Here is a 14350-nt window from a genome sequence, read left to right as displayed (position 1 = left end):
CACAACATTTTAAAGTGAAAAGAGAGGTGGAATTTTTTGACAACATTTCAATTCTTTCTCAGTGTAAACGAGAGAAAACGCAATTTTTCAAGGATGCTCCAACCTCATTTTCTGTAATTCCTGTGGAAACAGAAATCATTTTCAAAATGTAGTCATGTTAACGTGAAACTTTTGGAAAACAAAATAACAAAAAATATACATGTAGATTTTGATTATATTTTGATCTATCTGTGAAATTCCATAGTATTTAGAATTACAATGATGTTTAAATGTATTTAAAACGACTTTCCTTTTTTTTAATAATGAATGAACCAACTTGAAAATTGGGCTTGCAGTCCACAATGATTGCGGATGGGGAGCACATGAAGTTAAAGGGCTGGAAAGCTTCAGGATCACATCTTCCACATCTTACTAACTCCCACATGAAGCTACGCCACCTATTCCAAACACCAATCCAATCAGAATCTGTCTTTGGAGAATAACTGAATGCACTCTGAAAGCTAAGATGACAAAACAGGGACATCAATTTGAGAAGTAAGCGTGCATCAACAAGTTCATGAACACAAAGCTATTAACTGTCAGGATTACACCTGTCAGCCAGCTCCTTCTCGGGCTGAAGGGGGAATGACTAAAGCCGACACCTCGGCAAAGACAACCTGGCATCAAGTCCGTCTGTACAGTCCAACGCCAACACTCACAGAGGATCAGTGTTAAAGCCCCAATCGGGTAGTTTTCTCGACGAGAGAGCAATTACTGAGAGGTGTCAGTTTTCAGGAAAGCCACTGTGAGAAAAGTCTGAATCAAAAACATAAAACCTCCACAAGCCTTCCTAATGCGGTTTTCAATCGTTACTTCCTCAATCAAAAGATATGATGTCAATTTTTTTTTTTTTTGGTTCAGTTCTGGGTGGGAAAACCGGTCTTGTCAAACACATATTGTTCTGTACTTCAAGCTTTGTTCTTTTCAAATTATTGACCTTAAAGAAAAACAGATATAAAAGCTGCTATGGTGCTTTATTTCTTGACATTTTGGTTTCAACATCTTAACCCCTTATTATAGGAAATGTTAATCCTTGGGTGCAGTTAAATAACATTTCAAGATTTTTTTTTTTTACATTTGTGACTTTTTACAGCAGGTTATGTGTCTTGTGATTGTTAGAATGTGTAAGACTGACTAAAACACATTGTATTGCGCAACACATAGTTGTACAAATCCCGAAATTCTAAATGGATGTCTTTCAAAAAGCTTTCGCAATAATGTCTCGTTCTAATGTCTTGCAAAATGTGTTTCTCAATCGAAAAGTGATGAGTTGTGTAACTGTTATTAACTTAATTGATGGTTTGTACTGAAGAGACAAGGAAAACATGCAAATGACCATATATGGTAAGGCACAGGTGTGGGTGAAGTCAAAAGACTTACAAAATCAATCACTGTGCAAAAAGCCAAATAAGTCAAGTCTACAAGTAGCCGATCCAAATTGAGTTGCATATGTTTTAGAATTTTCCACACGTGTGATCTGATGTTCTGTAAATGGCGTTAACAAGCAGTTGAACAGACGATTGGCATCACATGGGTTTTCGCTGGGACAAGATAGTATATCGGCACAGAATCTGACCTCCTGGTATGCAGCCTACACATGACTGGTACATGACCTCTGCATACGTCGGAGTAGCTGTGACAACAAGTAAATGTCATGTCATTCACATGAGGCTGTTGCCAATTTGGTGTCAGTATGAGCCACAGCGAAAAGGACATATTGTTTGCGAAAAGAGAAGTTTTATAGTTCAGGACAGGTTCTTACAGGGGTCCTAAAAACACATCCTGAAAATATAAGCCACATTCAGTAACTGAGCACGTAGCCCCTGCGGTGTGAACGGCTCTCGCGTGATCTTCTCTTATTTTGCTGTCACACTTGTCATTCACTCACTCTACAGACTGTATGTGTAGAATAGACCCTCGGTCCCTGACACACCCTCCCACCCACCCACCACTTTACATTCCAGCAGCTGGTCATCGCACATCATGACGCATGTAATGTCACACTCGTGAGCCGTTGGCGAGCTGCGAAGCTGCCCCTGCCTCCCCCCGTGGAGAGAGACAAAGGAGAGTATTGTATCAAACAGAGTGAAGAAGAAAGAGGGACCGGGGGGGGGGGAGAGGTGTGTCCGGTTACAATCAGAGAAGTCCCCCCTTCACCCCCCCCCCACCGTCTCCAACCACCCTAAACCTGCGAGTGCAAGTGGTGAAATCAGTGTCCTATGGCAAGTAGAGTGGAGATAACGCGTTTCCTCTGTGTGTGTGTGTGTGTGTGTGTGTGTGTGTGTGTGTGTGTGTGTGTGTGTGTGTGTGTGTGTGTGTGTGTGTGTGTGTGTGTGTGTAGGGATCCATCAGAAATTAGCACAAATATCGACTTACTTTTTTTTTTAAACCTTAAAAACAACATAAAGGCCCACGCTGTGCATTTCCAGCCCAAAGCACATGTGTTGGTGGCTCACTTTGCTCACTAGTGGGGCAACATCGGAAACACAGGCCGTGCTTAGAGAGATTACCTGCAGGAAGCAAGCCACTGATCTTGAAGGAAGTGCCGACGCGGATTAGGAGTGTGGGAGCAAACGCAGCTCAGGCAGGAAATAGTGGACAGGGACAAACTATTCAAAGGATGTTTGAGTTTGGTGTGAAAGCTGTAATTGTTGATCTGGTAGAAAGAAAGGGAGAAAAAAAATGCTTCTAAACCGGGGTGGTGGTGTTCATTGAAAAATGAATGAATGAAATGAAAGTTCACATGAACACCGTTAACATCTGTTATGGAGACAAAACCTTTCAGATGTAGAGATGCACAAAATGAGACTTTCTGAAGAGGCCTATAATCCTCCAGGGACTGTCATGTTCACAATATGCTTGTGTTTCCATGCAATTTGCTTGTTTAAGCTCAGGTATTACAGAATGATGAAAAACACCATTTGAGGTAAAATCGGGAATATATCACTGAAGTGGAACTTTGGAGTTCTTTCCAATCGAATGCATACCCTGACCCTAAACATTGCTCATTTGACACTGGGGTGTCAAACACAAGACCTGAGGGTCAAGACCAGCCTGCAAGAGGCTCCAATCCGGTCCACCAAGCCGCCAAGCAAAATGAGAACATTTCAAAGAAAATATCGAGTTAAAATCTATATTAAGGCCTGAACTGAGACATCGGCATGAAAGATAGCTGCCTCATTGCTCAAAGTAATGTTAGGGTGACTTTTTAAAAACATGCATCAGGCAATGCCTATAGAAGAGGCTTTTTTTTTCTTTTCTTTTCCAATTTCAGTGTATTTGACACCAGAGTGTTCAATTAAAATTGGCTTTATATTGAGATTGTAGTCATTTTCTGAAGCAATTGTTCGTTTTTGTGAAATATGGGCATTTTTATCACATATACTCCACACCACAACAAAGAATATTGTTAAAGTTTGAATTAAAAGGTTATTATTGCAAAATGTTCGTACTCAGGCCTACTCAAGATGAAATTGGGCCTCTGAACTAAACTGTGCTATACACCACTTGCTCTAACACAAACCAAGAGATGTCAGAAACTGGTTGTAAGTTGTTTCAAACATAAAAAAAAAAAAAAAAGAGCTGAGAACACACTTTTAATGTGGAAGTTACAAAGAAGCCTGACAAGAGTTAACAAGACTTTAACTCTTGATGCCAGAAAGTTGGTAGGGCAACTTTGTTTGTATTTTAAAATACAATTATTCAACTGGTATAATTTGCTAGTGGAATTGTTTCAATTCATTGTCAGAGGAAATTATTCCCCTGCAATGGAGGACGCGTCCATGTTTTGTTGTTTTCTTTTTCTTTAGGGATGTTTCTGGGGTCCGTGAGTGGAAATAATAATCAACATGGCTACAATAGTCGAAAATATTTGTACAAAGCGCCATGTTGTATCCACATATAAAGCAAATTCAAACACTTTTCTCCCAGAGGGAAAATTAGCAGCAGCATCTGACTCATCCCAGTCAGTGTGTGGCCACGTCGCCTCTCACAGCCAGCGACGGCATCAGCAGACAGCCTCAGATCCTTTAGTTTAGACGTCCCTCCTCTCTCAAGCCTGTAATTGAGCGTTCAGACATCAGTGGAGTCGACCAGTGACCAGTCCTGATCCTCTGGTATTTACACTTCAAACTCCACAGACAACAACCTGGAGGCACACGGCGTACGAGCACACATTAAAGCCGGCGGTGGATGTACGAGATTAAGCATGAATGTGATTCCTTTCCTGCTCATTGAACACATAAGAGAGTTTTGGGTTTTTTTTCTCACCACCCTGCCTCAGGACGAGGGAGAACCACGTTTTTTCAATAAGATTTCAATGTGCAAAACATATTTTTCTTCTCATGTGCAGCTGCATCTTGGGAAAAAATATAACTGAATTTATGATAAACCAATTTCACAGGCACATTTTCTTACTGTTTGCAGACATTCATTTTATTCATACTTAAAAGACAAAATATTTCCTCTTTTTTGCTTTAAGCATCAAGATATAAACCAAAGAGAGGTATCACTTGTTAATCATTGTTGGACGTGACTACCAGAATTCACTTACAATGATATGGTTTGGTTTAAAATCTGCTGCTTTAAAAAGTGATGTTTGATGAGATAGGATGCTAAAATAGTTAACACACGTATTATGTATGAGTTCATTTAACTTTAAATGACAAGTTGGGGTGACGAACATGAAACTGGAAAGACTGAGTCAACGAGCTTCGTGTTTTCACTCTAATGGCAGAATATATTGCAAATTTATCATTATTAAGAAATCACCAAGTGTAATAAATGCACTAAACATGTTCAGTTCCATGATGCTCATGAACAAACTGCTCTACTTCTACAGAAAGAACACGTGATGTTAAAATAACAAAAGAAGCAACAGCTAGTGTAAATTAGGGGCAAGAGGAAGAACACTGTTATTTGAAAGAAGTCAAACAACAAAGACATCAGCATCATCCACACAAGTGTTTGTATTTATCGTAAATCATCTCGTTACTGCAGATTGTGTATGACAAAGTAAATTGTACAAACATAAAAACAAAAGTTGGTTCAATTTAACACTTTGACAGAAACCAGTTCATTTTTCCAGAATAGACTAACTTTAAGCCTTTCGGAACGATTTAGTAAAGTATGTGGAATCGTTTTCACACAAATAGATGCCGTAGAAATTCTACGGAAAACCTAATAGCTGCTGGGATATTTTAGTCTGGACTACACTGATAGACTCAACAACAGAAAACGAACCAATGAAAACAAATCCATGCAACGTGAAGAAAAGAACTAACACGCAAAATACTTGCTAGACGCAGACATAACAGTGTCAAGTGTGAAGGTTTTACATGCACAGACGGATACATGGACGCAGACGGGCATGGCTGCACAGACAAGACGCAAGGACAGTAATCTAATAAGTTTGTCCAGCCACTCAGGACTGATTTAGCCTCGACAAATACGTGGTATGGGAGAGCAACACCCGGCAGGCACATTGTCGAGCAATGAGATTACTTTTTTGCGGAAAATTACAAGTAGATACGGCCGAGTGGTCATGAGGGTAAACAATCAGACTGGAGGCCGAGAGCGAGATGGACGCAGGAGGGAGGAAACTTAAGGGGAATGTGGTGAGGGTCCAAGTTAAAAATCCAGGAGGGTGTGTGAAATCTTAGGAATGAATGGGATCCCTGAATATCAGTTACAAGGCATTTCAAGACGCACAGATATGTATAGTGGGAGAGAACGTACGAGCTGCTGCAGACATGGCAAATGCATGCTGGCACCAACCCTGCAGACTTGTGATTAAACGTCATTGCATTAAGTTGATATTGAAATTCTTTGGATAGTTTGGGCCACATACATCTTTCATGATGTAAGAAAGCAAAAAAACTTCATCCAGAAAGTTACAGAGGAAACGTCCTGGATTGCTTGTTCCACTGATTACAAATGGGAATTAACAAGTTTTAATACTGTACTTAAATTACAATTCCCATCTTTGAGATTTACAGTACATCTGTGTTACTTTTACTTCATCTTTCAACTATACAGAATGTGCATTTTACTCATGACATTTTCAAAACCTTGTGTGTTTATACATTGCATTTCAGAGGAGTTTTGTGGCATCAAGGCAGACATCAAGACTGATTTCTACCTGAGAAAAAGATGATTTCTGTAAAAACAAGACAAGTCTGACCACGACTGAGTGTGGAATGAGAAGCAGGGAGATCCAGCCGTCACATGGCTCAAAGTGAAGCGGACACATTTGTCGACAGAGCAGCAACACAATCCACCCCGGGCTGGCTTGAATGGTAAATTAACTCTATCGGATTAATTCAGAGTCTTATGAAATACACTTCAGAACATAAACAACGAGCATAGATGGCGCTGAAACCGCCAGTAGTGGAATTAAAGGATGACCTTTTCTACCATCAATCCAAAGATAAATGAGAAACATTTAGTTTTTGGCTCAATGGAAGGAGAGTCTGTTCCTTTATACTTTGAACTTTTAGAACTCAAATCTTTGTTTGGGTTTTTCCCAGTTAGCCCAAATACCGACTTCTTTTAGAGACAGAAAAAAGTGTAAGAAAGAGCGACATAAACGATGACGTTCTCCCACACACTTTGTTTTTTCATCCATCCTCCTGAGATCATCAGGTCTTTTGTGTTATCCCAATCGTTTCTCACCACTGAAGATGTGTAGATACCTGGCATGCTGCTTTGATCTTACAGGTAAGAGGTCATGTGTTGTCACTGTATCTGTGCTGCTGCCACACCTGTGCTTCCATGAGGAGCAGTATAAGTCCCTTGACTTCCATGAGAATAATCCGTCTTACCAAATGAGTCTGAAATAAGAGTTTAATGCCAAAAAAACTAAATCGAGAAGAAAAATTGAAAAATAAGAAGCTTAATTATTCAATTCAAGGCTGAGTCACAGTAGGAATGCAATCAGAGGTCACAGTAGCATAGGTAAGAAAGCCAAAGTAAATCCAAAAAACGTGCTGAGTTATGCAACTCCTCTAAGGATTAGAAGCCAAACCCATATGTAAGGAAGCTCAGGAAAAGCCCCCATAGGGAAAAGAGCCAACACACAGGGAGGTGCAGGAGAGGGTGGGGCGAGTGACGGTGTGTGAGTGCGTGTAGCATCATGCTGTCTCCCTCACGGACAGTAGAGGGAAAAGAGATCAGACACGGAATGGGAAAAAAGGCAACGGGGCATTATTCATTGATTCATTGATTCGTCTAATCATTTAAGTAGCAATCTGCTCCGCTGCTATTTGTGAATGGGAAACTCTGCCTGTAGCTTGTTGGTGCAGGCTTTAGATGGTACACAGTGAGTCCCGTCAGGAAAAGAGACAAAAACCACATTCGATGATGCTTATAAAAAGGAAAAGGAAAAAGATGCTTTGTATGTAAACGTTTCTCCTCATGTATCATTAAATGCTTGAAGAGCTGCAACAAACCACATCTGCTCAGACTAGTTTCTCAAATTAATTTATGTACTGCTGAACTATCAAGCCTTTTAATCTCCACTTCAGGAAGTCATTTATTTTGTTCTTAGATTGCGGCACCGTCTTGGTGCTCACACTTTTATCAGTTTTGGCAGTCAATCAGATGATTGTGGAGTACCCCAATGACAAATTCGAAAGGAATTCCTCATTTCTCTAACACTGCAGACTTGCCCTGTTTTGCAAGGAAGTGTTCATATTTAAGGGACTGGGTCTGATTCAAACGGGCACCTGGACCACAGCCTCCTATGTAAAACACTGTCTTCAGTGTGTGTGCCACCATTTTGACTGTTTATACAAATTATATATAAACTTTGCATGTGTTCTCATGTGGTAAAAATACCACTGCATATACAAATTGCATGCAATCAATCCAGCATTGCTGTCAAAGTTGAGAAAGCTCAGTTGCATAATATACATCATACGAGCATGAAAATATCAGATTTATTATCATCAAAAATGCATGGTGTTCCTTTTTCCTAACCTTGCTCTCTCATTGGGCTGTAAACGTTTCCATCTAAAAGAGTTATAGCAGAAAATGTGGAGGGGAATATACAGGGTATATGTGCAGTACACTCAAATACACTATAACTTTTCTTTTGTGATGCATAAGAACAGATTTTTTCTTTTAAAGAAAAAATCCGCAAAAGGTTTTAAGTCAAATTTGACAAGCGAAGATAAGAACTCTTTCAATGGGGACATATAAACCTCAGCCACTGGAATACAGACACACAAGTACATGTAGAGGGAGCCAGGACACATGCGGCAGTGTTGTGGCTAGCAAAGTGTGTCGAGAAAGCGTATCTCAGAAGAGTTATCAAGGCGTTCTTGTGTTTCAGCAGACGGCTCGAGAAAAATTCTCAGGCCCTCCGCTCACAAAAAAAAAAAAAAAAAAAGCACCTGCACAAGTTTCAATGAAACCAGAGGCAGATTGTGTCTGACCGTCTCTGTTTCACTGTTGGTTTCTGTTATGCTTCATCAATACTCATCTTTATGGTCCGATATTATATTGATCACAGCAACTGAAATTAATTAGTCCCATTAGTTGAATTAAGCATGACTGAATGAGCAAATTTAACCAAAACCTGTATTACAACCACAATCTTAGAAATTAAAATGTGAACATTTAGCCAATATTAACTATTCAAAATAAAAGACACAATCTAGTAAGTACTTTTGGGAGTTTCAGAGTAAAGTGAACCTTCAGAAATCCATCTAAATTAGATTTGGGAGGTAAAAAAACAACAACAATCCTTCCTAAAATGAAACAGAAACCTTTAAAAGGGAGGGGGAGGCTGCATTCAAGTGAGACTAAGACACAATTGGTGTCTTGTCTCTTCATGCTCGTTAAAGTGCTGATTACTCACCAATCCCCCTCAGGCTTTCCTCTCCCAAGAGCCCAAGGTCGACAGGTCAAGACGTCAGTAGTAATGGTTACCTAACACTTGACATCTGGGTGAACCTTCCAAAAAAAATTGTGCGTGTGTGTGTGTAGCTCTTCTTCTGTGTAATTGTGCACATCTGCTTAATTGTGCTTGAGCACATGCTGACATATTTTTGTGTATTTGGACACTCAAGGCTTCAGCTATTGAAGCGGTGCAGCACCCCCCCCCCCCCCCCCCCCTCCCCTCCCCGGGGACTATCATGAGGTCAGTGTTGTCATGGATACAGCGAAGCGTGTCAGTAGTTATTGACAGACACATATTCAGAGGTGGAGATTTGAGGCGTATAAGGCCTCTGACTATTGTGGAGAGTCCCTGGGTGCCCAGATGCTCCGCAGGTCATCTACAGGGGGGGGGTCATAAAACACTTTTGACCACAAGAAAGACGAGGTAGCAGTGCTTCAGAAGAAAGATCGTTGTGAGGAAAGTGTGTGTGTGTGTGTGTGTGTGTGTGTGCCTGTGTGTGTCGGGGGGGATGTTGCAAGCCTCACTCTCAACATTTTCTCAGTCACTTGCAGAGAAATTAAGAAATCAGAGGAGATATATAGTCACACTTCACAACTAATGAACATAAGGAATGTCATAATCCAGGCTGCAGAGTACTCGTGCACCCTTCAGCATGTACGGTGCACGGAAATGTTTCCAACTTTGAGAGATGATCAGATGAGATACAGAAAAGAGAAAAAACTCCATTGGTGTGTTTTCTCATTTCAAGTTCTAATTAACCAATAGGGAAAAGGCAGATCGAGAAAAGAGAAAAAGCAATGTACAGACAGACAGAAAGTGGGTTAGACAAGCAGCTGCCTGGAAGTGACAGGTGAGTTATTCTGTCAGGAGGGGGTCGATTTCTCCTGCCTGTGGCCGCTGCCCTGCCACTTCGGGCGTGAGTGTCCAAGAGTTTTCATTTGTCTAATATTTAACTTTAAAGACCAAAGTCTGCTTCTTCCTGTAAAAAAGGAAAATCAAGGCAAATTCTTTGAATGCGACCTTGCATGCAAAAATTCTTCATATCCAAACCATCACAGCAATGTCTCTATATATCAGTGTTCATGTAAAGCCAAGGTACCACCATTAAGAAGGTCAACTTATTCTGGATGACATCTTTCCACAATATGTTATTCGAACTTCCCTGCAGAGTGCAACCTACAGAAAAAAGTTTTACTCCTGCACTTCAAAGAGAGCTGCTCATATAAACTTTGCATAAACTTGCACTGATGCTGTGCGCGCGTGCTTCTTTGCACAAAAACTCACATGAGCACAGCAACAAAGCAGTTCAGTTATGAGGGTGCCCCTCTAACAACAGCCTTTTATTACCCAAACCAACCACTTCCACGCATACATTTATCACCCGAATTGAACAAAAGCAGCACAACCGGATCCTACAGAGAGCCTGCAGCAAACTAACTGAACATGCAGTCAACACACTCATGACGGAAACCCGCCTCTCTCCTTCTGCTGTCGATACAAAACTACCACACTGACTCAACAGAGTGATCATACATCACGAGGAGTGACTCAAATTCCCAGCTCCAACATATTATTACATGTTGGAATGCACCGACATGTGAAACCTGACATGGACAACAGGATTTTCCCACAGAAAAGGAGACATAAAAATGTATAATTACTCACCTGTGACGGAGATGATCATGGGTGCTTCCAGGGCTCTGTCATTGTCCATATCCCTGCTCAGCTTCAGCTCCCCGGTGTCTTCATTCAGCAGCAGCAGGCTGAGCTCATTGCCCGACTCAAACGTGTAGTGTAATCTATCTGACACATCCGGGTCATGAGCTGGTACCCTTCCTATTACTCCAGATGGAAAACTGTTAGACTTGTTGGTGACGTAGTTGTTAAAAATGATCTCAAAGTCATGCAGCACAGGTGGATTGTCGTTCAGGTCGACCAAGCGGATGTGCACAGTGGCCCGGCTCACCAGTGGCGCAGATGTTGCCTGGACCACTATGACATACTCCGTTTTAGTCTCGTAATCCAGCTCAGTGAGAGAAGTGAGGTCGCCGTTGAAAATATCCAGCTGGAAGACTTCCGGAAAATTCCCTTCTATGATCTGGTAGATGATCTGAGCGTTGGTTCCCTCGTCTGGGTCGGTGGCAGTGATCTGGGCCACGACCGAACCCACCTCTCTGTTCTCCTCCACGTCGATGAAAAGCTCGTCCTTCTCGAACACAGGAGCGTTGTCGTTCACGTCTTGGACAATGACGTGAACGGACACGGCTGCTTTCAGAGGCGGAACCCCCTTATCCACAGCAAAAGCTTTGAGATTGTAAACGGGGACATTCTCTCGGTCCAGCTTGCGAAGAGTCCTGACGATACCAGAGTACGGCTCAATCATAAAATCTCCGTCTCCATCATCGCCACCTTGAAACGTGTAGCTCACCCAGCCATTTGGGCCAGAATCCCGGTCTGAAGCAGAGATCTGAAGCACACTAGTGTAAGTCAGTGCATCTTCTAATACAGTCCCCTGGTACATATCTCTGAGAAACTGAGGAGCGTTGTCATTAGCATCCTGGATGATAATCTCCACATAAGTGGTGTCAGACTTCTGAGGAATGCCATTGTCCCTGGCAATGATTGCCAATGTGTAGGAGGCCTGGTCCTCATAGTCGATCTCTATTTGTGTTGTGATGGCACCTGTATCCGGGTCAATTTTAAACTGAGGAACATTGTCCTCCATTACATACGTTATACGGGCATTTTCACCCGTGTCCTCATCTGTGGCACTGATCACCACCACAGTGGAGCCCACTGGATTCTCTTCGCTGAGCATCACCTGGTAGTTGGCGTTTTGGAAGACGGGCCTGTGTGTGTTGGCGTCCGTGACGTTGATGAATACCTGCGTGGTGTCGTAGCGCGTCCCATCGCTGGCCATGACCGTCAGGACGTATTGACGCTCCTGCTTGTAGTCCAAAGGGAGGGCTAATGTGATGAGACCGCCGCCGCTCTGGCTGGTGATGGCAAAGCGGTTCCTGGTGTTGCCACTGGAGATCTGATAGGTCACCACACTGTTAACGTCCCGATCCACCGCTGTCATCGTGAGCACGCTGGTTCCCACAACAGCGTCCTCGTTGATCTTCAATGAGTACGTCTTCTCTGTGAAAGTGGGAACGTTGTCATTCACATCCAGCACTGTGATGCTGACGCTGGCAGAGGAGGACATGACAGGGACCCCATGATCTCTGGCCTCAACGCCGAATGTGTAGTATTCAGTGGTCTCCCTGTCCAGTTCCTCGCTGACTGTAATCCAGCCTGTACTGTTGTTGATGGTGAACGGAAAACCAGATGTGGTGTCAGTGAGCCGGTACTCCAGAAGGGCGTTTTCTCCAGAATCACCATCGATTGCTTGGATGTGAATCACAGAGTACCCAATTGCCACATTTTCCAACACAGTGGCCTGGAACGGCGTGCTGACAAACATGGGAGCATTGTCGTTGACGTCCACCACTTGCACCACCACCATTCCAGTACCATTTATTAGAGGGGGCCTGCCACCATCCTGAGCCTTAATCCGCAGGTTATACTCCCGAATCAGCTCATAGTCCAGTGGATTGATGACATCGATCACACCAGTCGGGGAGTGAATGTAGAATTGCCCTTTAATGTTGCCACTGATGATGCTGTAGTGAACTTTGGCATTGTTGCCCACGTCTTTATCCGTTGCTTCCACCTGGATGACTTTGGTGTTGACCACCACATTCTCGGGGACCTGCACCACATATCGCTTTACTTTGAACTGGGGGTAGTTGTCATTTTCATCTTCCACAGAGATGCTGACCGTGGCCGTTGCGCTTCGAGGACCCGGATCTTTGCCCTGATCGTTTGCCTCGACGATCAGCTGGTACTGGGCCCTGGTCTCCCGATCGGGCCGCTCCCTGATCTTCACCAGCCCGTTACGCGGATCGATCGCAAACACAGAGTTCACACCTTCACCATTCACAATTTTATAAACCATGTCGGCATTCGAGGGGGCATCGCCGTCGGTTGCCCGTACTGTCATCACTTCATATCCCACTTCCACATTCTCACGGATGCTCACTCTGTATTCATTTTGCTCAAAAACTGGGCTGTGGTCATTGGTGTCACTCACAGTGATGGTGAGGAAGGAAGTTGCTGGTCTTTTGGGGGTGCCATTGTCAGTGACACTAACTTTGAACACATGCGTGTCTTTGACTTCTCTGTCTAGTGCCTGGGTGGTTGTTATGCTCCCTGTCCGTGCGTTCATGTCAAAAAAGTCACTCGACCTCCTGTCAAACAAGGCCTCCATGCTGTACTCTAGTCTCCCTGCAGCTCCATCATCCGGGTCTGTGGCTTTCAGGGTGATCACCCGGGTTCCCGCAGGCTCATTCTCGGGCACAGACACCTGATAGTTTGGCAGCTGGAACTGGGGAGCCGTGTTTACCTGCCTCTTCCCTCTGTGGATGAACGTGTCAGGTTTTCTCTGGTTGCTCGTGGGGCCGTCCTGCTGTGCGGGCGCTCCGAGGAGCGTCACACTGAGCTGCACAGAGAGGCGGCTGCTGGCAGAGCTGTGCAGGACGCACTGCAAACTCACCTCGGGCTCTCCACTGTGCTCAAGACAGAAGTCACTGACCAGGAACAAATCCCCATGTCTGAACACCGCGACTAAGTCTTTCCCAACACACCCACTGTTCAGAAAGAGAGTGCCGCGCGTAAAGCCGGGCAAAAGTTGGGTTACATTCAAAACCAACGTACCTGCGGGTAAGCAGGAAGTTGGATCCACTTTTGAGATGCGCTTAATGTGAACGTCGGGCTCAGCCGACGCTTTCTTTCTCTTGTATTTAATAAAGCAGTCCTGTCCGTGCACAAACACATTGAAATGCGTCAGAACAACGTCCCCGCGGCTGGAGGAACCTGCTCGGAAATAAACCGGAGCCGGGTTCCTCGGCGTGTGCGCGCACTCAACTTTGCGGGACAGACGGATAACTCCGCTGCGCTTCTCCACCTGGAACAAGCTCTGGGTGGATTTGGGCGTTAAAGTCCGGTCGAGTTTATAAATCCATCCAGGGCCGAGGGACAGGTTCGCCAAAAGAGTCCCGGGCTGCAGAGTCTCCGAGAGGTGCATCTCCAAACATCCCGCAAGCGGCGCGGAGAGCAGGACACAGACCCAAATCCAACGCATCGGCAGCTCCATGCTTGTGTAAAAATATGCCACAATCCCATCCAAACTTCACCGGGGGGATGGAAAGAAAAAAAAAAGCCTTAACTCTTCCGCTCCCAGCACCGCGTCTTGTTTTTATCCCTCATGGTGAAGTTTCAACGTGGGAAAAGACGCTCGGGATCCATAGTCTCCGCGTATCCACGGCGCGCAGCGGCTGCGTGAAACCACACTGAGTTCAAAATGAG

The 14350-nt window shown here is 43.8% G+C and overlaps 1 protein-coding gene across 1 annotated transcript in view; it reads right to left on the bottom strand.

The window, feature by feature from the left end:
* Nucleotides 1-14138, bottom strand: part of celsr1a (cadherin EGF LAG seven-pass G-type receptor 1a) — a gene marked incomplete at its 5' end in the record, with an annotated part of 84126 nt that extends 69988 nt beyond the window's left edge. Inside the window, one exon of the mRNA XM_080518026.1 lies at nucleotides 10607-14138. Within this exon, the coding sequence (XP_080374152.1) occupies nucleotides 10607-14138 (3532 nt within the window). The remainder of the gene's footprint in view (nucleotides 1-10606) is intronic.
* Between the last annotated feature and the right edge of the window lie 212 nt (nucleotides 14139-14350).

Source organism: Blennius ocellaris, assembly GCF_963422515.1.
Source record: "Blennius ocellaris genome assembly, chromosome: 22".
Classification (NCBI taxonomy): domain Eukaryota; kingdom Metazoa; phylum Chordata; class Actinopteri; order Blenniiformes; family Blenniidae; genus Blennius; species Blennius ocellaris.
The sequence above is the reverse complement of the archived record's forward strand: the minus strand, read 5'-3'. Positions and strand labels throughout refer to the sequence as shown.